The sequence below is a fragment of the Pseudoliparis swirei genome, chromosome 24 (assembly GCF_029220125.1).
Source record: "Pseudoliparis swirei isolate HS2019 ecotype Mariana Trench chromosome 24, NWPU_hadal_v1, whole genome shotgun sequence".
Lineage (NCBI taxonomy): Eukaryota > Metazoa > Chordata > Actinopteri > Perciformes > Liparidae > Pseudoliparis > Pseudoliparis swirei.
Genome location: NC_079411.1, coordinates 16,066,401 through 16,091,883, shown reverse-complemented (window position 1 = coordinate 16,091,883; position 25,483 = coordinate 16,066,401). Strand labels below are relative to the sequence as shown.

The window sequence follows — 25,483 nt, the reverse complement described above, 5'->3', positions numbered from 1 at the left end:
TCAGCCCTGATCCGAGGTTACAGCACGTTTCTCGGCCCCCAATCTGGTACTTTTCAGTCAGAGCCTTCAGCCACTTAGAACCCCATGCCAAGCTGCTCGTGGCTTGAAAGGGAAGTAAAGTAATTGGAAGTCATTAGAATACATTTGTGCCAAATGGGGAACATCACGGTTTGTGCCAAATATCAATCTAGGCATCAGCTGCATGGCTACAAAAAACGGAGAGCGGCCACTAGTGGCTGTACGCTAAATTGCAGCAATAATAGCGATTCAAACTGCCATCTGATGTATTATACATCTTCAGCACTGCTGAGCGTCGATGAGCAAGAAAAGAGTCGTGGCCTACCTTTCGATTTTACACTTGCTTCCCTTGACCTTTCTCTGTCAATATTTAGATTTGTGTTACTTTCCAGCCGCATGACGTCATTCGCAGATTGTTCATGTTTGGCATGGAATGACTTCAACGCTACCACCGGTGACTCTGTGATTATCACGTGTGTGCCGGATCAGGGCTACAGGCCTCACTGGCCTCTACCTGCTCGTGGAAGGCTTCTAATAACTGACAACCCGGCGATGTCTTGGTAGCGTTTTTGTGTGAGGAGTTAGGGAGGGACGCTCAATCTTGTTTCAGTGATGCGTGGTCACTCGGGAGGTTGGCAGGACAGGAGTGTGTGTGTGTGTGTGTGGGGGGTGGGGATTGCCATATAAAACTAAAGGCACTGTCCTTGTTTTTAGCTGGTGTGGTTCAGGTTCAATAATGCCTCAGAAGGATCAAGAGAGAAAGACAGAAATAAGGAGGAGCCCCTGCAGCGGCAGCACAGCAGGCGAGCCGACATAAGAATCTGCTTTAGAGTTGTGTGCAGCACAACTTTTAACGTCAACAAATGTGAAAGATATCCACTCACTATTTCAAAAAAGCCTAGAAACCATTTTTTTTTTTAAACTAACAGCTTCGCTAAGTGTTCATAGGTATACGTTTATATATATATCTATATATATATATATATAGCTTCATGTTCATGTCTCACGCTGCAGATTTGGTGTCTTCCGTCTGCTAATAAAACTACACAGTAGCAAAGAAGCGCTACAGTCAGCCACGCATACCAAAATAAAATTGACAAAAAGATATGTAAACATTTGCAGACGATGGCTAAAACAGCACCACACACCTCTTAGTCTTTTGTTTTTTTTATCATAAAGGGAGCTTCATCACTAAAATCTAAAATGTGAATAACTGAAATCGCTATCGACATTGTGACTTCTCTTCTCGTTCACTGATTACTGTACACGGCTCGTATGGACAGAAGTGAGACAGGAAGCTGCGTCGAGGTTCAGGGGAGATAGCGCTCTCTCAGGAGATCAGCACCATGGGCCCTCAAAGAAAAAAGAAAAACACATTTTAGAGGGAAAACACACAGATTTCAGATCAGCGCCGAAGGGCAAATCTCTCCTGCTGCGTCTGTAGGTGATGGGTAAGGCCTCGACCCCGGCGTCAAACATTGTCACAGCGCAGAACTGATGGAGGAGATGAATAAAAAGAAAAAAAACGCTTGCTTGTTTGTTTTTTTGCACGAAAAGTAATACTCCTCTCGAAACAATTTTTTGATGCCAAACAAGCGCAACGACATGCACTCACACAGGGAAGAAGAAGAAGAAGAAGGTAAAAAAAATAAGCAAAATGGCGCCTTTTTAAATAATGATTGAGTCTCTTTGTGCTTTTGTAGTTAGTCAGCCGATCCACTAGGGGGAGCCATCTTTGGGGAGTTTAGAGAGAACTTGAAAGAGAGAGAGAGAGAAAGAGAGGGTGCCGCTGCTTCCTGGTTCCTCTTATCAATATTCAGGAAGCAGATAAAAATGGCGTCTGTTTATTCAATGGCACCTGCGTCAACTGTCCCAGGCGACACACTCTAAACAGGAAACTCAGATCATGTTCATAAACAAAGACTTGTTGTCATATGGATTTTTTTTTTTTAAAGATTTCCTATTTCACGGCATTGTCATCATCATCATCATCACTTTTCTAGCACAACAGCGTGACACATATTATAAATCAGTAACAGGCATTCACTCTCATCTCGGAGCGCAGCGCAGAAAGCTTAATATATTACTCTGTGTCTCCTCCCTTTATAAATAGCTCTTTATCCGGACTACGCCTTGGCTGCGGGAGGCGGGATAGCACCGTCCTGTACGCCGGCCCTCCCCGGTGGGTTTTTATTTTGGTCAGGCGTGGTGTGTTCACTGTCCATTTGACAGCGGAGGACTCCGATTTTAGGCTGTGCTTTTGCTGAAAGGCCTGTCCGTCGGTCCGTCAGCGGCGCTCGCGGACACTTTGAGTGCGTGAGCGTGTGCACGTTAGACGCTCCGTGACACGCACCGGACTCAGGGCCGCAACCACTGGAACTGAAGCTCACCCCGGTACAGGGATTCATCCAATTGTAGCCCGGCGACCGTAACTAAGCACGGCCGTCCCGTCAAGCTTTTGGATTCCTCCACATGTCGAGGCAGTGTGCATCGGGGGCTGTAGTGAGAGAGATACGATTTATCTTCTCGTCCTTTTTCTCAAATCCCAAAACAGAAGAGCAAAGGTGGTAATGACAGATTAGGAGGCCGGGTTTGCGAAGGCTTTTGCCCCCATATTTTTTTGTCTGCAAAATAGATGTATGCAGGCGGCCTGCTTCTGTCTGAAAGGATCCATTGTTTGAAACCAAACAAACATACAGTGTTTATGTATCATTGCAAATCGCAGAACGTTGGACAGGTAGCTGGGGGGGGGGGGGGGGGTATCCCGTTAATTGAGCGTTGTGATCCCAGGGGGAGTGTGTTGCATCGACAGCCAAGAGACTAACATGGTCGTGATATGGGCGATTTTGGTCATTCGAAGTTATGAGAATTGGATTGTCTTTACTTCACCGCAGCGTGGCATAGAAAATTGATTGATTGATGTCGGGGGCATAAAAAGACACTGTTTGAAAAAGGGGATCTTGCTCAAATCGCACTAAAATAATTTCCTCCGATGAATTATTTTCCAACTTAAAAAGCAACATTTAACCACCGAAGAGCACAACACAGTTTCAGTCACCACTCGGTCCTCTCGGTAAGAGACAAGATAGGGATACCAAAGCCTGGATTCATCATGGGAGGGTCCTAATTCACTTGCTTCTGATCAGTCCTTTATCCTATAGCAGTTATTGACACTGTCAAGCCAGTGTCCTCACAGTAATGTCACACCCACACAGCCCGTCTTCAGCCCAGCGGTGGGTTTGTCAGCTTGAGTGCCTCGCATAGAAAGTTCCAACTTTAATGACGTCAAAAATTTGAAGTCTTCATCCTCATTGTCGTCCATCCGTAGGCAGGTTTGTACTGTGCAGTGCTGGTGCTTTCTGTCCCTCCCCTCGTCTCCTCATCCTCGTCTTCTCTTAGTGGAAGGGGTCAGTGACGGTCGTAGGCGGAGGCTGTTGCAGTGGCAGCAGGGCCCGCCCCCCGTGATGTTGCACTGTAGTAGTACGGTGACCCTAGGGAGAAACAATCTTCCAATAAATTTCTCCAAAATAAAATTATTAAAACATTAAGTCCAGTTTATTACAACTTGGGTATTGTCCGGGTAGTTTGGGTCTCATTTGTATTGGTTATGATGTTATTGTGCTCAGCAGGTGTAAGGTGACAACAAAGCCAACAGTTTAACCAGATTATTTAAAACCGTGTTAATAAAATGTTTTGGCCACTCTGGGGGCAGAGTAAAAAACAGTTACAAAGTTCCAGAGGTACAAATCCAGTAGATATAGAGAAGCACTAACATTAATTTGGAATTGGGTCTCTGGACACCAGATAATTGGAAAAGGCCCAAAGCAACATCAAAGAACTAGAGCAACGAAGGTCGGCGTTGCATTGCCTCACGTCGGCGGCTTCTTAGCCAAAAAATTGCACGGGGTATCATAGGACTGCAGATATAAGCCCCAGTTATGATGCATTCATTACTATTTCTTTACCACAATCACTCACCACTCCATTCCTGATGGCCATAGCATGGTTAAAACATCCGAAAGTGACCAGAGCCTTTTCAAGTTTTTTCCATTTAAACTTCTGTAATTGACTTTCACGAGTTCAATCTTTGTAATTAGCGATCAGGGGGCTCCCTCTGGGTCTGAAAAGTGAATCTAATACGGTAATGCTTTAAAGTTGCATTCTCGCCACTGTCCAGCAGGGGGCGACTCCTCTGGTTGGGGGTTAGATTACGAGAAAGTGACTTCTCTCTTGATTTATTAAGTGATCATTGTAAACATGAGTTTATGGTCAAAATCTCTAGTTTCAAGTCTTCTTCAATACAGCATGAAGCTCATTTAGTAAAAGATGGTCCATTTAGAGTCAAACAGACCATAAAGCAGGGAATGCTTTAGGGCGGGGCTACAAGGTTGCGACCACGGCGTTGTCCGGTGTTGTAATAAATCTGAATTATCCTTCAACTACTTTGGGTTACTGGAATGTAAACTGTGAAATAAGCAGCTTCAATTTAGTGCGAAGATTATATTTTACTTTGAATCTGAGTAGTTGAAGGCAGGGAGGAGATGACACGGGCTGATGAAGCTAATGATACAAAAAAAATACCAATTAAATGAACTCGGTCTACTTTCTGACACTTGTCTCGTCATCTCCCACCTTCTCTCTCTTGCACACCTACACACACACACACACACACACACACACACACACACACACACACACACACACACACACACACACACACATTAAGTGACAGTCTGACACACTGAGTACAGCTCTACTACTGCTGATCCCTTGAGTATATTCTCTTCTCAGGAGGTCAATTCAATACCGTAACCCCAAAGACACACAGAAACCCACACTCACTCACCTTTAAACACACAGAATATCCACAGCCTGCACACACCCACCCACACACACCTGTCTCTGTCACTTCCATCAATCAGCCGTACTGTGTGTTGACAGGTTATGTCTGTCCACATTCCAGGTAATCTCAGGAGGCTCTTTGGGGAAGTAAGGCATTAAGCCGGCCTGACAAACTATTTAGTCTCAGTCAAGACTTCAAATGCCCTCTCTCCCCTTCTGCCTCTTTTTTTTTTTAACTCCCCTTTCTTTCGTTTGTCACCTGTACTCTCATCCATCCTTCCCTCTACATCGCTGCCATCAATCTTAAACCTCTCAGTGTCTCCTGGTGTGCATCGTGTCCTCATGTGAGGCGGCCGCTCATCCGTTAATCAGACCAAAGTTTCTCCTTCTCCTTCTCTCTCTCTATGCTTTTGTTGCACCTCTGCACATGCGCCCCAGTTATCGCACTCTTTATTTCTCTGCTCTTTTTTTCTTTTGTCCACCTACCTTGCATTTGTCCTGCCTGGCTGGTGAAGAGGCTGGAGGAGCAGCCGATTTCCGTCCCCAGCAGAGACCCATAATCCTGCTGGAACACTGGGCACAGACGGGTTGAAAGAAGCAGGTTGAGACAAGGGGCAAAGGGTGGTTGGGGGGCACACAGGTCAGCGCAGCGCTGGCCCTTCTCCCCGTTGATTTTTATTACAGTGTCACCCGCTGACCCCCATACCATTAAACGTGACCCCCCCCCCCCTAACGTGTCCCCCTAGACAGTGACGTTCTCTTTACTGCTCATTGAATTGTAACATTATTCACCATCTTAGTGCTGAAGAAAACTTGTGAAACTATGAAAGTAATCGTTCAACAGAAGCCTGGACTGGATCCTGCAGTCATATTTCTCTTTTGAGATGTGTCTATATATATATATATATATATGTATATAATGTATTTATGTATTTAAATATATATATATATGTATTTGTATATATATTGAAATATGCATATATATATATATATATATATATATAAAATACATGTATTCATTTAAATTTGGTTTGGTCTTAATCGCTAATGTGAGGGTGACTACATGAACATTTTTAAATAAGTGGTCAACGTCCTCACAAAAACTGACGAAGTGCCCAATATCCTGATATGCAACACTGATGATATGCAGATAAATGTCAGGTAATCTGTTTCTTTCATTCTCACTGTCTCATGGTTTCTTCAATCCCATTCACACCCCAAATTGCCTCTTTTTTTCCACAGAACCACGAGTGTGTCAATGATGTATTGTACTGTACGGTACAATACAGACAGAAATGTACTGTAATGGAAGGGAAAAAAATGGAACAATGGAGCATGAAAGATACAACGTATTACAAGAGAATGTGCGAGAGGTTGGGCTGCGAGGTGGGATGAATATGAAATTCATTGATATGGGAAGCGCCAACCTAATAAACTGGGGTTGGGAAATCTCCAGGATTCGTTGTATGTGGAATACTGAGGATGGGAATACGGACTTCCGGAAAAATCTCCACCTGAAAGCAAAGCACAGAACAAGCAAACAGCATGTTTAGAAACAGCAGAGGTTCAAGAGGAAGATTCGGTTTCTTTGACTTTTCTAAAAAGAAACAAGTGGAGCGCTATCCAGACTTAAATGTGACACTTCAGGGTGAATGCAAACAGAACCCTGAGAAAGGTGACTATAGGTCAAATTATCCCCCTTTTTTTACTGTGGTAGTGCAGCTAGCACATCTGTGCTATATAATCAGGGTGGAGTTATGAAGGGTGATGGAGTGCTTTGCACCTCTGTAAAGCGTGTGGTAACACTGCAGCCCTCATCCCCCCAGAACACGACGACAACGCTCATATCCAGTGTGCGAGTGAAAGAGACGACTGCGCTAGTTGTTTGTTTAAATAGAGGGAGAAAAAGATGCAATCATTTTGGTTTGGAGGACTTTTTTTTGCTCTCAAGCGGCTGAGCTTTGACTCGCCCGTTAAAGACAGAGCGGTTTGCAGAGCGAGTGTCTTAAAGAGGGAGAGCTGAGCGGATGATGGTGTCGCTTTTCTCCCTCATTTACCGCTTGCTGTCTGCCATTCCTCTTGTCTTCCCCTCCCTACTCTTCCCTTTACCCTCTTCCTCTTCATTTTCTCCTGCTCGTCCTCCGGCCCGCCCGACTACAGCCGGCCCGTCACCCTTCACATCAAAACAACATTCTTCCCCATTTCTTCTCCTCTATTTTTTTTCCTTCCCGACATCTCTCTGCTGACTTGCTCTCTTATTCCCCCCTCCCCTCCCCTCCCACCCACACTCTTTCTTTCTTTTTCTCCTGAACCTTCACTCCTCCCGGGGGGGATCCCTCTCCCATAGCTGACAGTCACAGACCCTGATGCCCCCTCAACCCCCTCCCCCCTCCATCCCTCCTCTTTCCCTCTCGTTCTGTCGGTTCTGCCTCAGTGCTCCTCTACACCCCCTCTGAGTGTCAGCCCCCCTGCTGCAGAGAGAGACAGAGAGAAAAAGAGATAGAGAGAGAGAAGAACAGCAAAGGAGAGTTGCTTGCTTAATGAAGGTATGATATAAGACAGAGCGGACAAAAAAGGAGGATAATTTGCCTGAGAAGTGCTGAGATAAAACAGGAGGAAGCAAAGTTGGGAGATTATCTCCTCCAGTCACTCCCGTCGGCTCGAGTATTCAGGCTGCTTCGAATATCCACTAAGAAGAATTTAGATGTGGGAACTGTGTGTGTGTGTGTGTGTGTCTGCGTGTGTGTGTGTGTCTGTGTGTGTGTTTGGATGTACAACCCGACAAGTTTCATCGCACCATCCTTTGTGTGTGAGCGTGTATGTGTGTGTGTGTGTGTGTGTGTGTGTAAGTTTAGCTGCATCTGTCAGGTGGGGTCGGGATGCGGTCTCTATGGCATCCCTGGGTGCGAACATCCTCCCCTTGTCATCGCCGCGGTGACGGCGGCGTGTCAGGTTGTTTAGGAGACGAGGGGAGGGAAAGAGGGAGAGGGGGTCGGACGGCGTGGGGTGGGAGGGGGCTCAGGGGTCTCCCTTCGTGTAGCTCGGTGTCAAGGTCGCGCACACATACACACTCTCGAAAACAAACACAGGCGCACACAAACAACCGCATGCGAGCACACACACACACACACACACAGATGAATACACACACAAATATGCTGTCAAACCTGAGGACGGGTTGAGCGCAGGGGACAGGGCGACAGGGTTACCCGTCTTTGGACGTGCTGTTGCTACATGTCTGCTGAGAGAGTATGAGTATGAGTGTGTGCGTGTGTGTGTGTGTGTGCGTCTGTTTGTGTGTGTCTGTGTCACACAGACTGATGATTGGGAATACACAGAGACAAGAACTTGTAAACAACATTGTTTTGACTTGCTTCCTTTTGTGTTTCGCCCCTTTTTTTATTTCTCTGCAGTGTACACTGACCACGATCGCCACTGCAAGAGAGAGAGAGAGAGAGAGAGAAAGAGAGAGAAAGAGAGAGGACAATAATGGCGGTCCAGGATTGAAACACAAAAGCGCAGTGGAAGGCGGAGTTGAAGGGAATGAATGAATTAGTCGTGGGTCACTGGTGATTCTCATTAAAAACAAATTACTAATGTTGAGGAGGGACAGCTGTGCTACTGTGGCTGGTTTCTAATGATACACACACACACACACACACACACACACACACACAAACACACATACACACACGTATAGATGTGCACACACGCCATCCCCTGGGAACGCTGTCAGCCATAGTGTAGACAGACAAGAAGAAGGAAGTGGCAAAGCTAAGTACACCCCCTGAAGACACACACACACACATCCAGTGGGAATCGAACAGATACGTATGTACAGTTATCCGATCTGCTGAGATGACAGCTGGCGAGAGATTAAAGAGAACTGTAACGTGGCAAACTGTGTGTGTGTGTGTGTGTGTGTGTGTGTGTACTCACCAGGTACCATACCAGTGAGAGAGGAGGTGGAGTAGCTGCCCTGTCCGGTGGGAGGAACATGAGGAGGGTAGCCTGGCAGAGTGGTGCTGGCTAGGTCTCGACCTGTAATCACACACACACACACACACACACACACTGTCATGAATACTTTCCTGCTATGAATATCAACATGTGGACATTGTCGTCATATGTGTGCCTTCTGGCAGTTCTGTATGCAAAATAATTTGTATGCCTCCCAGAAATAATTAATTTACAACTACAAATTATTTTCATTCTCAGTTTACTTGTCAAGTCAACTCTACAATGTCTTCAGGTGTCTTGTTGGGTGCGATCAATACTGAAAAACCCAGACATTTACCTTATTTATCCCAAATGCCATAAACTAGATAACATTCACATTTTGAGGAGCACTAACCAGCAAATGTTTGCTTTAAAGTGGAGATTAAATTGAATTATTCATGATGAACCGTCTTGATCACATCCTGTATCGGCCATGTACCCATTTCACTATAAATGCAAAACAATTACAAATAAAACATTTCTTTGTATTTAAACATTTTAATATGTTTTCTTCGTGTAAATATGAATTGTGCTTGTGTATCAACGAGCGTCATGATGGTTTCCACCATCAAGATGTCCATCAATCCATCAATCTGCAACTTTTAGCATTCCGTAGATCATTCTGGGGTCTTTATTGCTATAAAAAATGAGCAAATATATATATAATATATTAATGTTGCATATCCAATTAAACAACAGAGCTGGGCTACAAAAATAAGTGAGCCATTTAAAAAAACCTCAAATAATCATAAATTTATGATTATCATAATTCGGCCCACTTAACATGTTTCTGGAACCAGCGACCCGTAGCTGGGTGCTATCAAAAAAAGCCTGATAACAAAAAGCACGACCATTCCACACTGATTCCACACATATACTACCGTTCAAAAGTTTGGGATCACCCAGACAATTTCGTGTTTTCCATGAAAACTCACACTTTTATTTATCAAATGAGTTGCAAAATGTATAGAAAATATAGTCAAGACATTGACAAGGTTAGAAATAATGATTTGTATTTGAAGTATTAATTTTTTTCTTCAAACTTTGCTTTCGTCAAAGAATGCTCCTTTTGCAGCAATTACAGCATTGCAGACCTTTGGCATTCTAGCTGTTAATTTGTTGAGGTAATCTGTTGAAATTTCACCCCACGCTTCCTGAAGCACCTGCCACAAGTTGGATTGGCTTGATGGGCACTTCTTGCGGACCATACGGTCAAGCTGCTCCCACAACAGCTCAATGGGGTTGAGATCTGGTGACTGTGCTGGCCACTCCATTACACACAGCATACCAGCTGCCTGCTTCTTCCCTAAATAGTTCTTGCACAATGTGGAGGTGTGCTTTGGGTCATTGTCCTGTTGGAGGAGGAAATTGGCTCCAGTCAAGCGCTGCCCACAGGGTATGGCATGGCGTTGCAAAATGGAGTGATAGCCTTCCTTATTTAAAATCCCTTTTTCCTGGTACAAATCTCCCACTTTACCAGCACCAAAGCAGCCCCAGACCATCACATGACCTCCACCATGCTTGATAAATGGTGTCAGGCACTCTTCCAGCATCTTTTCACCTGTTCTGCGTCTCACAAATGTTCTTCTGTGTGATCCAAACACCTCAAACTTGGATTCATCTGTCCATCACACCTTTTTCCAATCTTCCTCTGTCCAATGCCTGTGTTCTTTTTCCCATACCAATCTTTTCTTTTTATTGGCCAGTCTCAGATATGGCTTTTTCTTTGCCACTCTGCCTAGAAGGCCAGCATCCCGGAGTCGCCTCTTCACTGTCGACGTTGACACTGGTGTTTTGCGGGTACCATTTAAAGAAGCTGCCAGTTGAGGACCTGTGAGGCGTCTATTTCTCAAACTAGAGACTCTAATGTACTTGTCTTCTTGCTGAGTTGTGCACCGGGGCCTCCCACTTCTCTTTCTGCTCTGGTTAGAGCCCGTTTGTGCTGTTCTCTGAAGGGAGTAGTACACACCGCTGTCGGACATTTTCAGTTTCTTTGCAATTTCTCGCATGGAATAGCCTTCATTTCTAAGAACAAGAATAGACTGGCGAATTTCACATGAAAGTTCTTTTTTTCTGGCCATTTTGAGAGTCTTATCGAACCCACAAATGTGATGCTCCAGATAATCAACTAGCTCAAAGGAAGGCCAGTTTTATATCTTCTCTCATCAGCAAAACAGTTTTCAGCTGTGCTAACATAATTGCACAAGAGTTTTCAAGGGTTTTCTAATCAGATATTAGTCTTCTAAGGCGATTAGCAAACACAATGTACCATTAGAACACTGGAGTGATAGTTGCTGGAAATGGGCCTCTATACACCTATGGAGATATTTCATTAGAAACCAGACGTTTCCACCTAGAATAGTCATTTACCACATTAACAATGTATAGAGTGTATTTCTGATTGATTTAATGTTATCTTCATTGAAAAAAACAATGCTTTTCTTTGAAAAATAAGGACATTTCTAAGTGATCCCAAACTTTTGAACGGTAGTGTATCTTCAAATCCCTCGACACCAAAGCATCAGCGAGATATGAGCCACAGAACACAGCAACATGAATCGCTGTATCCTTTTAGAATCAGCAAATTCTTCTTACCTTTGTTGATTAGGACAATCAAAACACATTTTTCCCGGTAAGTCCACATTGATCTATGAACCTGCTCTACCATGGGCCTCAGTCAACGCCTCCTTGACATGCAGAGGTAACATGTGACCAGGTTTAGGGAAGTTACTTTCAGTCTATCGGATTTTACATTTCACACATGGCAACGCCTTTCAGGATTCTATCGGCTCCAGTGCTGTCAATCTCGTCTTGGTTTGTGGACCTCAATTCTGACGTTTCCAAAGAGGTTTACGATGCGACCCATCCCCCGCTGAGCTAGAGCCGGGTGTATTTGTTTTTAGAAAATATAGTTTTATGAATTTCCCCCAAATTTTTTTTTTCAAAAGTAGAAAAATTCTGTACGTGGATATATTTAACAGCATTAGTAACATAGAAGTTAAATATATGGTTTGGTACATGACAAAATTGAAATCCAAAATGTCCATTTTGGAGACCTTGGCTGAACTCTGTACTAAAACCTCTCTAACTTTATTCTGCTTCACTTTTTCAAAGTCAAACTTTTGCAGAATGTTTACATATTGTACTTTGATTTGAGAGCGGTTTAAACCTTTCAACTGCATCATTCCAAAGAGATAATCATCCTGGAAGTGCTTTTCTTAAATTCGAACCTGAAACTGTTTTTTATTTTTGCTGTGTGCCATCTTTATTATCTCTTAACCAGTAACATAGACACTGATATGCACACCTCTGAACAACAATATATGAACTCTTAGCCCATACTGTGGTCTAACATACACCTCTGCTCAGATATGGACTTTAAATGCATAAATAAAAAGGTTAAAAACTAACTTAACGGACGGATGTAGCGGACACTTCCTGCACAGGTGTCATCAACAACATTATCACAGCAATGTCGGGATATCTAAACTCTGCAAGTGTCACCTGCAAAACTCTCATTCCCCTCACGCAGGATCCCTCCTGGGATATTAATGCAGCAGCAGCTTTAGGAAGTCCCGCTGCCTTTTGTTCTTTCTTCCTCGTTTTCCTGTCCGCTGAGATCTATTAATTTACCAACGCCTCCCACCCCCCCATCTCGCATTACCACCGTTCCCCTCTCTCTCTCTCTCTCTCCCCCCGTCCCCCCCCTTCCTCCTCCTCCTGCTCCTCCTCCTCCTCCTCCTCTTCTGCCTGTCACTTGCTGGATAGGATATATAACTGCATTAGACTACATGACAGTGTGTCGGCCCAAATCATTTCTCTATGTTTGCACGCAGTAGACATTGGGAGTGCGTGAAGAGGGAGCCCTCCATTCATCATCATCACACACACACACACACACCCCTCCCCACCCTGTCCTGCACACACACATTTATCATCATCATAAACAGCTCAGATGCTAACACCATCAATCCCATTCACTTCCCCTCCACTTAGCCACCACTAACCAACTGAGAGGAGGAGAAGCAGGAGGAGGTGGAGGTTGAGAGGGGAGAGGGAGAGGAGAAGCAAGGAGAAGGGAAAGGTGGTGTGAAACGAAACGAACACAACGGGGACGACAAAGAAGAAGAGGGGTGTATTGAGTTACTTTCCATTACATGCTGGTGTATCAGCTGATATCAGCTCATGGCAAATGTATACAAATTACCGGATATGTCGGCCTATAACTAAGGAAAAAATTGCATAGGCGCACTTTAAGCTAAATGCTAATGTCAGTTTTTTCACATGCTTACAGTGATGGTGCTCAACATGCTGATGTTAAGCAGGCATAATGTCGACTGTGATCATGATCTAGCGTGTTAGCATGCTAAATAATTGGTCATTATTTATTGCAGGTAATGGTCTTTAGAAATGTTACATTTCTTACATGATGGCAGTGCAAGATTAAAAGCCATTTTACGCAACAACTATATTGTTAACCTCATGGTGGCGCGAGAGGAAAAGTCAGAGGATCACCAATGTCAGTAGGATACACCCTCTGGGGACCACGAATAGTTGTACAAAATTGTGATATTTCAGTCCGAACCAGCCTGAAGCCGATATGAAAGTACCTGAACCTTGCATTATCTCTAATGGCCATCAGGGGGCGACTCTTAGAGCAGGCTATGTTGTGATTGACAGGCCGCTACCATCGTGTTGTCCATGTTTTCGTCACCTTGAACATTTTACCTTGTGCTTTCACTTCATGAAATGTAATTGTAATATTTTATAAGGGACACTTCTGGTTGCAAAAAGGCAAAATAACGAAATCGAGGCTCCAAAATGTCAGCCAACTAACCGATGGGTGACGTCAACTTGACTTCCTCCACTTCTTATATGCCGTCTGGTCTGGACCAAAGCAGCGGAGCGACCGACTGACATTGCCTCATTAGAGCGAGAGAGAGAGACAGAGAGAAACACTTCAGGGAAAAAACGACTATCGGCTAATTTAGCTTCTTCTGGAAATTGGAAATATAAATCAAGGTGAACAGAAATTGGAGAAGAGATGATAAGAGGAAAGGAAGTAAGCGAAGGAAAATACAGGTTGCTCATCAACCGAGGCTCCAGCGTCTCATCCGCTCACACTCCTCTCCTCTTCACTTAATATGTGCCTCTTCACCTCCCTCCCCACTTGTGTTTCTCTCCCACAGATCCCCTCTCCACTCCAGCCTCCTCTGTCCCTCTCCGCCTCCTCTCTCCTGTCTCGACGTAGTAAAGTTTTTCTCGGTGGTTGACGCGACAGCGAGGCATTAGTGCAGACGGGCTACTCATCCGCTCAGGGTCAGTGCACAGGGCACGGAGGAGAGGGAGGAAGAGGGGAGAGATGGACTCTCCACAGCCCGACTTAGAGGGGGCAGACAGGGCCAGATCCTCTGAGGTGTGTGTTTGTGTGTGTGTGTGTGTGTGTGTGTGTCTGTGCACGCAGTGTATCTGTGCATATGTATGCCAGTTGTGTTGATGTATCTGTTCTCCACAGCTTAGCCGTAGAGGTCAACCAAACAAGTACAAGTCTCCTCTCGGCGCTCAGTCGCAGCTACACAAGCACACATCCTCTGCTTCCCTTTTTCCTCTCCCACCGTCTCCCCGGCCAACGCTTCCCCATCAAACGGCCATCAGAGCAACATATGTCAAACCCTGAGGGAATCAAGGGTGTAGCGTGTGTCCCTTTGCAAGTGGATTGGGTGAGGTTCAGGGTAAAGAGCGTAAGAAGAAGAAATGTCCCTATAGATTTGAAAAAAAGGCACAAAAATAAGAAAGGAAGATTGAATGTGTAAATGTTGCTCAATGGCGTGTGTCCGAGTATCGGCACGTCAAGGGTGCAATAGCGTCACGTCGAACATACAGACGTCTCAACCCCCTAGAGGGAGCTCTATTCTGAGGGAAAAAGCAGGCATGGAAATGCATGCATACTATTAAGGAGCCGTGTGTGTGCAGATATGAATGTGTGTGTTTGCATGCATAAGCAGAAATGGAATTTTCTTTTAATCTCTTCCCCTTTTCCTCTGTGTGTGTGCCTCTCTCTCTCTCTCTCTCTCTCTCTCTCTCTCTCTCTCTCTCACTTGACTTAAGCAGGTAAAATTCCTCTGCGGTTTTCTAAGGGCACACAAAAAAAACAGCCCATTCCCAGATATCCCAAATTCCCAGCTCTATGATTCCCCTCATTATAGATGGGAACGGTCGAAGCCTTTGCCAAATGCTCCCAGGTCTGCTCTTAATTAACACTGCCTCTCCCGGGTGCCCCTTTAAATGGAGACGGGGAGAGAGAGACGAGACTCTCACTTTCCCTCTGTCGTTCCACCTTTCTTTTCCTCCTTTCCTCTGGGCTTCTCGCCTCTCCTGAGATCAAAAGCACAGATGTCTTTAAACAGGTTCAATCACTTAGAGTCCATGTAGCTGCTGAGGTCGACTTAAAAGGCGTCCGGCTGCAGTGTGTTTGGAATGTGAATTACCATACGGACCCGTGCACTACCGGCGGGAGGTTTTCCACTGGATTTATGAGTAGTTCTCTCTTGCATAAATTGATGTGGAATTAGTTGTGATCACAGAGCCAGAGCAACAAAAATGCATTGTATCAGTCCCAATAGATTCAATTAGCTGCAAACTTGCATCCTATCATTATCTTGTAGCATAGCTTCCTAAATGAAGGCTTGAGATTTAATATGCTCGCCTAAAGATCGGACTCTTTGTCGTTGTTGTTGATTTGCAGAATGAAGCTTATTATACTATTGGACTTACTGTAGGTTGTTTTTTAATGGAAATGTATTCAAATTATGATAACAATATTTGGATTTTTTTAGATTTAATACCACGGATCAAATGTAACCACACTGGGCATAAAACGGACGTCACTCACTGTGTCCCACAAGAAAAGGCTCACAAATCACACAAGAAACTAGAAATGTGCACTTTGCTTTGGTTTCAAAGTAATGTATACACACTCAGGTGTGTTGGCAAAGAAAATCTAAAATGAAAAGATGATGGTAAAATGTTGAAACGCTGTACATACCTCTCTTTTTCTCTTTTGTATAAATTAGATTTAGTTTTTATTCAGGTGGCAAAAAGTCTAATTGAGAGTGCAGATATTGGTCGGGCGTCTTTCTTACCTGGAACGAGTGAATAGGACTGTGGACCCGACACGCTGGCTCCTAACTCCGCCCCTCCACCGGGATTGGCCAAACTGTTCTTCATCTCGTCCAGTCCGCCAGCTAGCGAGGCCATGGCCGAGTAATCGGACGTCTGGGCCGAGACCGGAAGTGGAGGGAGAAGAGAGGAAGAGAAGAGAGGGAGAGAAGAGAGGAAGAGAAGAGAGGGAGAGAAGAGAGGAAGAGAAGAGAGGGAGCGAAGAGAGGGAGCGAAGAGATGAAGAGAAGAGAGGAAGAGAAGAGAGTTAAAGAACAAAGCAGAACAAAGCATGAGGTGTTCTGTTCCATACAACGGGAAGACACCGCTCGGATGTGATCAATCTGTTTGTGATATCCTGCTAGCCCCTCTCTCATAGCGAAGGAGCTTTACACACACACACACACACACACACACACACACACACACACACACACACACACACACACACACACACACATACACACAAGCACACACACACTTTTGAGAGTTTATTGATCTGGTTACAAAGACAGGGATTTACTGTACAACTACTTCCAACAGTCTATAACCACAGGATCAGTTGCTCTTTCTCTTTATCTCTCTCACCCTCGCACACACACACAGACCACCCCCCCCCCACACACACACACACACTCACACTGTGGCATTGCATAGACCAAGGCTAACACAAAGCTTCTTGTCTCCCCAGATACCAACAACAACAAGAACTGAGATCATCTCAGCACACATACGCAGTCTCCCAGTGCACTCAACACACACACACACACACACACACACACTCGACAGAAGGTAAACATATAGAGAAGAGGAGACCAAAGCGACAGAGCAATATCTAGTTTGTTGTCTAGTACGTTTCTTTTATTCTCCGTGCAAACTCTCTCGAGAAGCTTCTAAAAAGTAGGAGCTTGAAGTTACAGTTCATATCAAAAAGAGTCCAAAAGAAGTGTATTACAATAACTTACATGAATGCATGTTTTTTTAACCTTAATTGTACCACTTGATTCATCGTTTAGAAGATGATTAATTTGCAAGTAAAAGATGAATAAAGATGTTTTTAGGATTTTTTCTTTGCAAAAACTGACAAAAATTATTTATTTCCTAATGTCTCGTACCAAACCTCTTCCAATCTCACGTATGCCATACTGTTCATGCAAAATAAATGAACCCCCCCTCTATTGTCTACCGTGCAATGAAGATCATGACCTTTGGGTGGAGCGGGATCATGCATCTCTAACAGCCTGGTTAGCCTTGTTAGCCTCTCACAAACCCAAAATGCAGACTGATAGATGGATAATTGAAACTGTCCGCTCACCTGTGTCTGACCCAAACACCGAGCCATGACCCATCCATCCTCATCTCTCCTTCTCATTTGTGTGTGTGTGTGTGTGTGTGTGGTGATTTAGTGATGCTGTCGACACTGATGACCAACTATATATAGATTAACCACCGATTCTCAGGGCCGCTCATGATGGGCAAATTACCTGCCTGTTTGTGTGGGTGTGTATGGGGGGGGGGGGGGTACGTGAAATGACAGCAACCTCTTAACGCATAATGTGGTGGTGGCACGTAATGTGTAAAAATGGCGCGCTGCCACCAAGGAAACAATTGAATGTTGAGGCAACAGAACTCCTCGGCACGTGTAACATCTCAGTCCTGTGGAATACCAGCTGGTTTATCTGCTCCTTTGTATGTTTTTAGCATATGTCTGAATAAAAAAACATCAGCTGTTAAATGCTCTACTGACCATCAGGCGACTGCTCTGGTTGGAGAGAAGTCCATGAGAAAATAACTCTACTTTATTCCCTCAGTAAACATTGTACACATGAGTTTATGGTCTCAATCTCTAGTTTCATATCTTCTTCAGTACAGCGTGATGTTCATTTAGTAAAAAGTAAATTATGGTAATTTAGAGTCAAACAGACCATAAAGCTGGGGATGCTTTAGGGCGGGGCTCCCTTGTGATTGACAGGTCTATGAGTTGCCCATGTTTTAGTTTCACAACGTTAAGCCTTTTAACCATGTGTCTTCAGTTAATGAATGTTAACTGTCACCATTAGTTTGACTATAAATGTCGTATTTATCTCCACCCTCTCGTTTTATTTCTGATTATAGAAAAACTAAGATGGCGACGGCAAAGATGTCGAACTCATGGCTTCAAGACAACACTTCACAAACCAATGAATGACGTCACAGTGTCTACGTCTACTTCTTACTGTGGTCACAAACAGCTGTCAACACAAAACAAAAGTGGGGCACACACACTAGTGGTGTGCATTTTAAATCACTTGGGCATTTAAATTGTTTTGTTCAGTTTAGCTCAAAGGTTCATAGTCGTGTCGATGCAGTTCTTCTTTTCTCAAAGTTTAGTGTGATGTACTTCCACGAGCTATGACTTCATCTGTGCACAAACCACTTTCTCTCATGTACCGGATCAACTTATCTATGTGTACTGTGCGTGTATGCCTGTGTGTGTGTGTATGTTTGTGTATGTGTGTGTGTATGTATGTGTATGCATATGTGTGTGTGTGTGTGTGTGTGGTGTGTCTGTGTGTGTGTGTGTGCCTTCATGCGTGCGTACACTAATGACATCAATCAGAATTTCCTTTAGGTGACGAGGTGAGAGTTTTGCACTGACCCTTTTAATACCTCTGCATCTGTGTGTGTGTGTGTGTGTGTGTGTGTGTGCAGGTGTAAGTGTAAGTGTAGGCGTGTGTTTGTGTTCACTGACCTCTTAAACACCCCTGTGCTCGTCAACACACAACACAACCACTGGACTGTGACCTGCCAAATAAGAGCTTACCCAGTACACTACACTACACAACACACACACACACACACACACACCTCTCTCTCTTTCGCTCTCTCTTTCTCTCTTTACAGGTCCGACACATTTTTAAGCCGTCTTTTCTCTCTTAACGTGCCTCTCTCCCCCACTTCACACATCACACCTGTATTTTTTTTCTTCTTTTTTTACCCAATCATACACGCTACCCCTGCACCCCCACCCCCTTCTTGGCCGCCCTCTGTCTTATTATAATGGTGTCTAATGTGTCCATGTATCCATGTAGATGGGGCAAGGCAGCAGCAGCGGCATAGGAGAACAGGGTCTGCCGTGGTAATTGGCCATGATGAAGTTTGGCCAGTGGGGTGACAGGCCCGCTAAGGAAGATGGATCATTCTCATTCGGCCCCGTAAATGTTGTCAATTCCACCGCTCATACAGCGCCATCAGCAATCATCAGTGGGGGGAGGGACGCAGCTGCGGAGGGGCTGGGGTTTGAGGGGGCAGGGAGTGGTGGATGGGGGAGTGGAGGGGTTGTACGTACGGGGCAGGTTGGAGGGTTACCTGAAAAGATGGCAGGGGGAGCTGGACGCAGGGCAGGAAGCCATAGGCAGAGAGGGGGCGGGGAGGAGGTATAGGTGGGAAAGAGATGACAAAGAGCAAGGATCCTTCATTCAAGCGGTGACTAAAGTTTGTCAGATACATATAGCTTAGCCTTCCTTTTGCAACATTTCAAATGTTTGCTGAAAATGTGTTTGACAGTCTTATAGAAACAGCAGGGCTTGGGAAAAAGAAACGTGGCGATACTTTGGCTCGACTAGATCAACTCGAATATTCACTGTAATCACATGACAGTAAAACACTAAAATGTCAATCATTTCAATGACTGAAACTCTAACCCAAACTCGAGGTCAACTATAACTTCACAAAAGAAAACAGGATGAGGATGGAGAAATATGAAAAAAAACTGACATAAATAAAAAAACTGCTGACAAAATGAACACTGCATGCAAGACATGAGATAAGAGGGGAGCTGTTGAATACATTCTTGGAGGGTAGAAAGAAATGTGTAAAGAGAGCTCATCCCCCATAAAGGTTTGAACTGGCGTAATGCAACATATCCAAGCAAGCGCACAAAACCGTGTAATATCACTTTGTAACTCCAACCGTGTAATTGTGCTCTTTCTTTCATGAATATTGGGAGAATTACAGAGTTATGAACTCCCTCCCAATAGTATTATAATCCGTTTGATAAACCGTCTCACACCTTGTGTTTTTAAAAAGTGCAATTTTCAGTCCAAACGCCAGAAATGGCTTCAGTACCATTTACAACAAATCGGTGCTGAGTTAACAAGTTACATCCCAACGGGGAACAACGACTACGGACATATCTGAACATCACAGTGGGAGGCTGCTGTGTCCTCTCTCTCTCTCATGCCGCCACTCACACACAGGAGGTGGGTCCACTGACTCAGATCTGGGAAGGTATGGTTAGGTCCAAATTTCACATCAATAACAGATGAGACCTAATCGACCCTCTAAAACACACACACACACACACACCATTTGCATAATAGTATTTCCCTTTTTCTCCATTCCCCAAATAGCTCCCGATTTCTCAATTTCTCTCTCTCTCTCTCTCCCGCTCGCTCCCTCTCCACATTGTCTTGTGTACTCCTGATGGAAACGGGCTTAGCTTTAAACAAATACGATTCCCTCAGAGGCCCACAAACCGAGACAGAGATTGTGGGGAAGGAATTCATCTACGCTCAAACTGAGCGTGGCAGCAGTGGGGAGGGTATTCATTTCCTGACGAGCCGAATGGACCTGAACTCTGGGGAGAGGCTTGAGAAGTTCATAGATTCTGAACGCCAAATCGGGCTAATATATCCAGTTCATGTATGATTTATTGATTTAAATAGAAAAATAGAAAAATGTTGTATCGGTGCTTAGTGCCTATTGTGTGGTGCCATAGTACTAGTGATTACACGCCAGTGACACAGACACCAAAGGATAAGGCTGGTGATATTCTATATTTCTCTTGTGGTCGACAAATCTCAGAAATAAAACTGAAACCAACAATTAATTGATCCTGCTAACAAAATATCTGTGATGCCAAAGTCTGACTGTGTGTTCGATTAGCAACACGAAAATGCAAAGTACTCGCCTGCCAATATTACGCATCAAAACCATCATACCATCAACCAACCATTCAAAGAACCAACGACCAGGATCCTGTTGACCCAGTGCAGCATCTGGCAGTCTGTCTGAGGTCAACTGTTCTGTCGCCTAAACTACTTTTAACTAAATGTTCCGTGTTAAATTGCTTCGAGTAAAAAAATATGCAGTGATTATTTCTACGGCTTTTATTGTGAAAGGTAAGAACGGAAAGGGTGGATGTGGTCCGTGCAGTGTATTTTGAGTCAATACTATCCATGCATTGTCCTACTGTCAGTAATACTCTCTGGAGTACAACATGTGTATTCATCCACGACTGAAAGTGTTCCTCAACAAATACACCATTTCCTTCCATTTGAATAATGTTTGACAAAAACTACAACGCCCTCTTGTTTTAAGGATTGATTGAACAGAAAAAAAACCTGACTTGCTTTAAAGGTTTACACTTAGGAAAAGGTCTACCCAGTGCAAGCAGACTAGTTGGTTGCTGGGGTAGGCATTTGGACCCGGGGCAGCATTTGTGGGTGGGGGCTCCGTCAGCCATTGCTGATTTATCACCTGGGTAATAGGAAGTGATTGAAGGGAAATTCAAATGAACTCTCTCTGACAGGCACACATGCAGACACACATACAAGCGCCCAAGCACACACACAAATTAATAGTGGGGCTTAATCGACTACTAGGGGGGGGGGGGGGGGACAAGAGCCGGAGAGGGAGATGAGATAAAAGGATGGCTTGTTAGGGAGGAAAGATAAAGAGAAGATCTGAGACAAACAGGATCGAAGAATGGTGACGGATGAAATAGGAGTTGCTTGAAAAGGAGCGTGAGCTATTTTACTTTTCGTATCTGTTCAAGGGGGGGGGGGGGGGGGGGGATAAATGAGTGCAAAAAGGAGGAGGTTGAAATGGCCGCTGAAGTTACAGTATATCGTTATACCACCATAATATACTTGAAATAGATCCACTTGCACTTCTGTTCTCTCTTACTTGCTTGCGCTCTATCCTTTTCTCTTTATTTCACGCTCACACATGCACACACCCACACACACAGACACACACACATACACGTACACACACACGAACAGACCCACTGACTCACACCAACGTATAAGGCACCCTCATACTCTCCACCACCATCGACAGCGGGGCCCAAGTATAGATCAGGCATCTTTTAAGAATCTTAGTCACAACAAAGCGTGACCTTCGTTGACCAAAACCCGGTCAACACCGCCTCACACACACACACACACACACACACATATCACAGCGGCTGAGCTGTAGCTGTCAGCGTGTCGGTGTTAAGGGTATGACTGTCAATCATACCCTCTACGAAATGCAGGCGTGTGTGTGTGGGGGCTAGACAGGATGATAGAAGGAAGTGGAGGTAGAGGGAAAGATATAGCAATGGCAATGCATGTGTGTGTGTGTGTGTGTGTATGTGTGTGTGTGTGTGTGTGTGTGTGTGTGTGCCTCTTTATAATCACAATGCAGCGTCCCCAAAGCCAGTTTGACCCCCGGTGGCGACCTGTAGTTTAAAGCCCCTTTGCCCGACCCCAGTGGCCCGACCGGGGCTCAGAGGGGACACTGACCTATGAATCATGGGTATTATAGTCTTGAGTCGCAGTCTATAGAGCTACTAGAGCCAATCCCTGTCGACCTCTCAACCTGTGCCACTCCACACCCCGTGTCGGTCAGAGGGAAGTGAATGGACTAAGAGCCAAACTGTGCCCCAGAGGTCTAAGGCTGTAGCCTGCATGTGGCTCCATATACTACCACTCCCCTTGTGTGTGTTTATCTTCTTGCCCTTGATGTTGGCTGAATAAATAAACCTGAAGGAGTTGTATCTTTAAAGAATATTTCCTTAATATCCTGCAAGTAAGAGAGAAAAAGGTAGTGAGAATACAAATGCTAGCTTGTTGTCATTTTGTTATTCGGCGTGCTACTTACACCTGTCTCTTCCGCTCAGGTCTACAGGAAGTAAACTGCTGAGGAAGGGCGGGAGGTCAATTTAGGTCCAACATTAAGACAAAAATCCCCCCCCCCACACACACACACTACCTCCCCCATGTGCAAACCACGCGTGAGCGCACACACACACAAACACACACAAACACACACACACACACATACGCATTCCCAAAACTGCTTCGTCGCCCGAGCAGCAGGCAGTGAGGTCACAGCGAGAGCCGAGTCAATCTGCTCATTAACCCCTGCAGTGCGTCTGGATTATAGGAACATCAATAGTCCTGACTGGGTCTCCGCTGCAGCCAACACAATGCTGATCAGACCCCAGGGAGCTCACGCCGGTCTGTCAGAGTGACGGCGAAACACGTCTTGATGCTGACACTTTTCAGAGTGCACAGAAAAGAACCAGGAAAAAAACCTCTTTGAATGAATTTGATGACTCTGCACTATGTCGGAGGTATAATTAGGAGTATTTCAATATGCAATCTAGCAAATTTCTTTAAGTTTGTCTCTAAGTTTGACACGGCATGGCAAGGCATAGCAGGCAGGACAGGCTGTTAAACGCATGAGACGAGCATTTAGGATTTCCAAGATGGGTTGTGTATCTGTTGGTGTTAAGTTAGTCTTAATGAAGTTGAAAACTTGTCATCCCTCTCAAGTTAAGAACAGATATGTAGCAATAATGTCACTTTGAAACTATCAGTAAAGTTAGCGAAGCAAGCGTGTGTATATGTCTGTTTTGGGATAGGGAAACAGAACGAGAGTTCCCAGCTAAAAGTCATCTGCGGAGGTGCTGTGGCAAACCTCGCAGGAAAAAGAAATGCGTCACCCGAGAGACGGAGCTGCGTGTGTTTGAACGGGAAGTTTTCTCCTGCACTCGTCGTGCTCTTCCCGTTCCTGTTGACCCATCAACCTGCTCCCAAACTCAGCCTCAGCCCACAGCCTGCATGGTGCCACGCCCTTACCTTGCCAACGTCAGGGTTCACATAGAGGTCAGAGCCGGACAGGCTCCGTCAAACAGGCGGTCCAATACCTCGATCTGTTGCGGCGAGAACAGCTCTCCTCTCATCTGCTTCCTGAGGAAGTCCCGCCCGCCGTGGCCGTGCCCGTTGGACAGCGGTGACTCCTGCAAACCTGCAAACAGAGAGAGAAAGGAGGGAGGTCAGAGGGGTTGTGTGAGGGAGATAGAGAAGAGGTTCGAAGAAGGCTTTGTGAGTTCGCTGTGCACAGAGGAGGGAGGAAACTAGGCAGAGACGGTACAAACGATGATGGGTGGATAAAGCAAATCGCCGAGGCAGATGTGGAGGCTGAAGTTGGAGCAAACAAACCCAAGTGAGCTGATTCAGGACTTTGAAGATTGTGGAGACTGAGAAAATGCTATACAAATGCAATCCATTACCAAGCATACGGCGTTTCTCATTCTTGATCTCTCAGAAGTACACCCTGGCCTCTCATATATACACACCTATCTGTGCCTCGTGTCGTATCACCCATACACACACACACACACACACACACACACACACACACCAATATATATTGCTGCAGTATCAGTATTAGACTGTGAGCTCTCGTATCCTGCAGTTATTGCGAGGCTGAGGGACTGAACGAGACAATTATAAGAACTCTGAAGAGTCGCGGCCCACAAATGATTAGAAAAGAGAGAACCAGAGAAAAAAGATAAAGAGAAAAAGGGGATGAGGGTGAAAATCCCCCGCTATAGAGCCAATTCATCACTCCAAACCGCTCCTGAGAGCCTATTTTAGTCCTGGGGGTCACTGTGTGTTTGAAGTGTGTGTGCGTGTGTGTGTGTGTGTGTGTGTGTGTGTGTGTGTGTGTGTGTGTAAGAGAGAGTGCGTGTCCGGTGGCAGAGGGAGTGATATGACAGACAGGTGGATAGGGGAAGGGGCTTCAAATATATATATATTTTTCTTCCATTTGGACAGAGAATACAGATCCATTTGTACCAGACTGTGATTCTAAAGCAAAAACAAAGAGAGATGAAAGACAGCAAGAAAAAAAGAAACAAAAAAGAAACAAACAATAAAGATAGGGCTGGGTATTGGTACTCAATACCTTTCAGGTATCAACCAAAATAATCCAGAACCAAGTTTAATCAAAACTCATCGATACCTGCATATTATTATTTTTGTGCCCAGATGTAGAAAGAAGTTACATTTTTCTGGGGATTTTCTTGAAGCCAATCACCGCAACCTTTTCTTTTATTGAATGAGACGTGTGATTGGCCCACTACCGTATCAGCTACAACTCATACAGCCAGGACTGAAGACAGGAGCCAGAAGCTAATCTGCTTTGGCTAGCAGCCCGCTAACAATGCTAACGGTACTTCACTGATACCTGTATCATTTTGGGGGTACTGGCTTGATACATTTGTTTTAACGATTACAAGTTGGGTCTTAATCTTTTCCCTAATCTTAGAGGAGGACTCCCCCAATTGAGCATTGATATGGACAAAAGAACAAAGAATTCAGCAGGACCAGATATATTATCTGGTCATCTTATTTCTTTCTAACCTCCT

At 44.8% G+C, this 25,483-nt stretch overlaps 1 protein-coding gene across 1 annotated transcript in view; it reads right to left on the bottom strand.

Annotated features, from left to right (window-relative positions):
* Positions 1-3,426: 3,426 nt before the first annotated feature.
* pax5 (paired box 5) overlaps positions 3,427-25,483 on the bottom strand; it is a 43,251-nt gene continuing 21,194 nt past the window's right edge. The window contains 7 exon segments of the mRNA XM_056409371.1: positions 3,427-3,509; positions 5,347-5,433; positions 6,288-6,374; positions 8,800-8,901; positions 16,002-16,134; positions 23,910-23,944; positions 23,947-24,078. Of these exon segments, the coding sequence (XP_056265346.1) occupies positions 3,427-3,509; positions 5,347-5,433; positions 6,288-6,374; positions 8,800-8,901; positions 16,002-16,134; positions 23,910-23,944; positions 23,947-24,078 (659 nt within the window).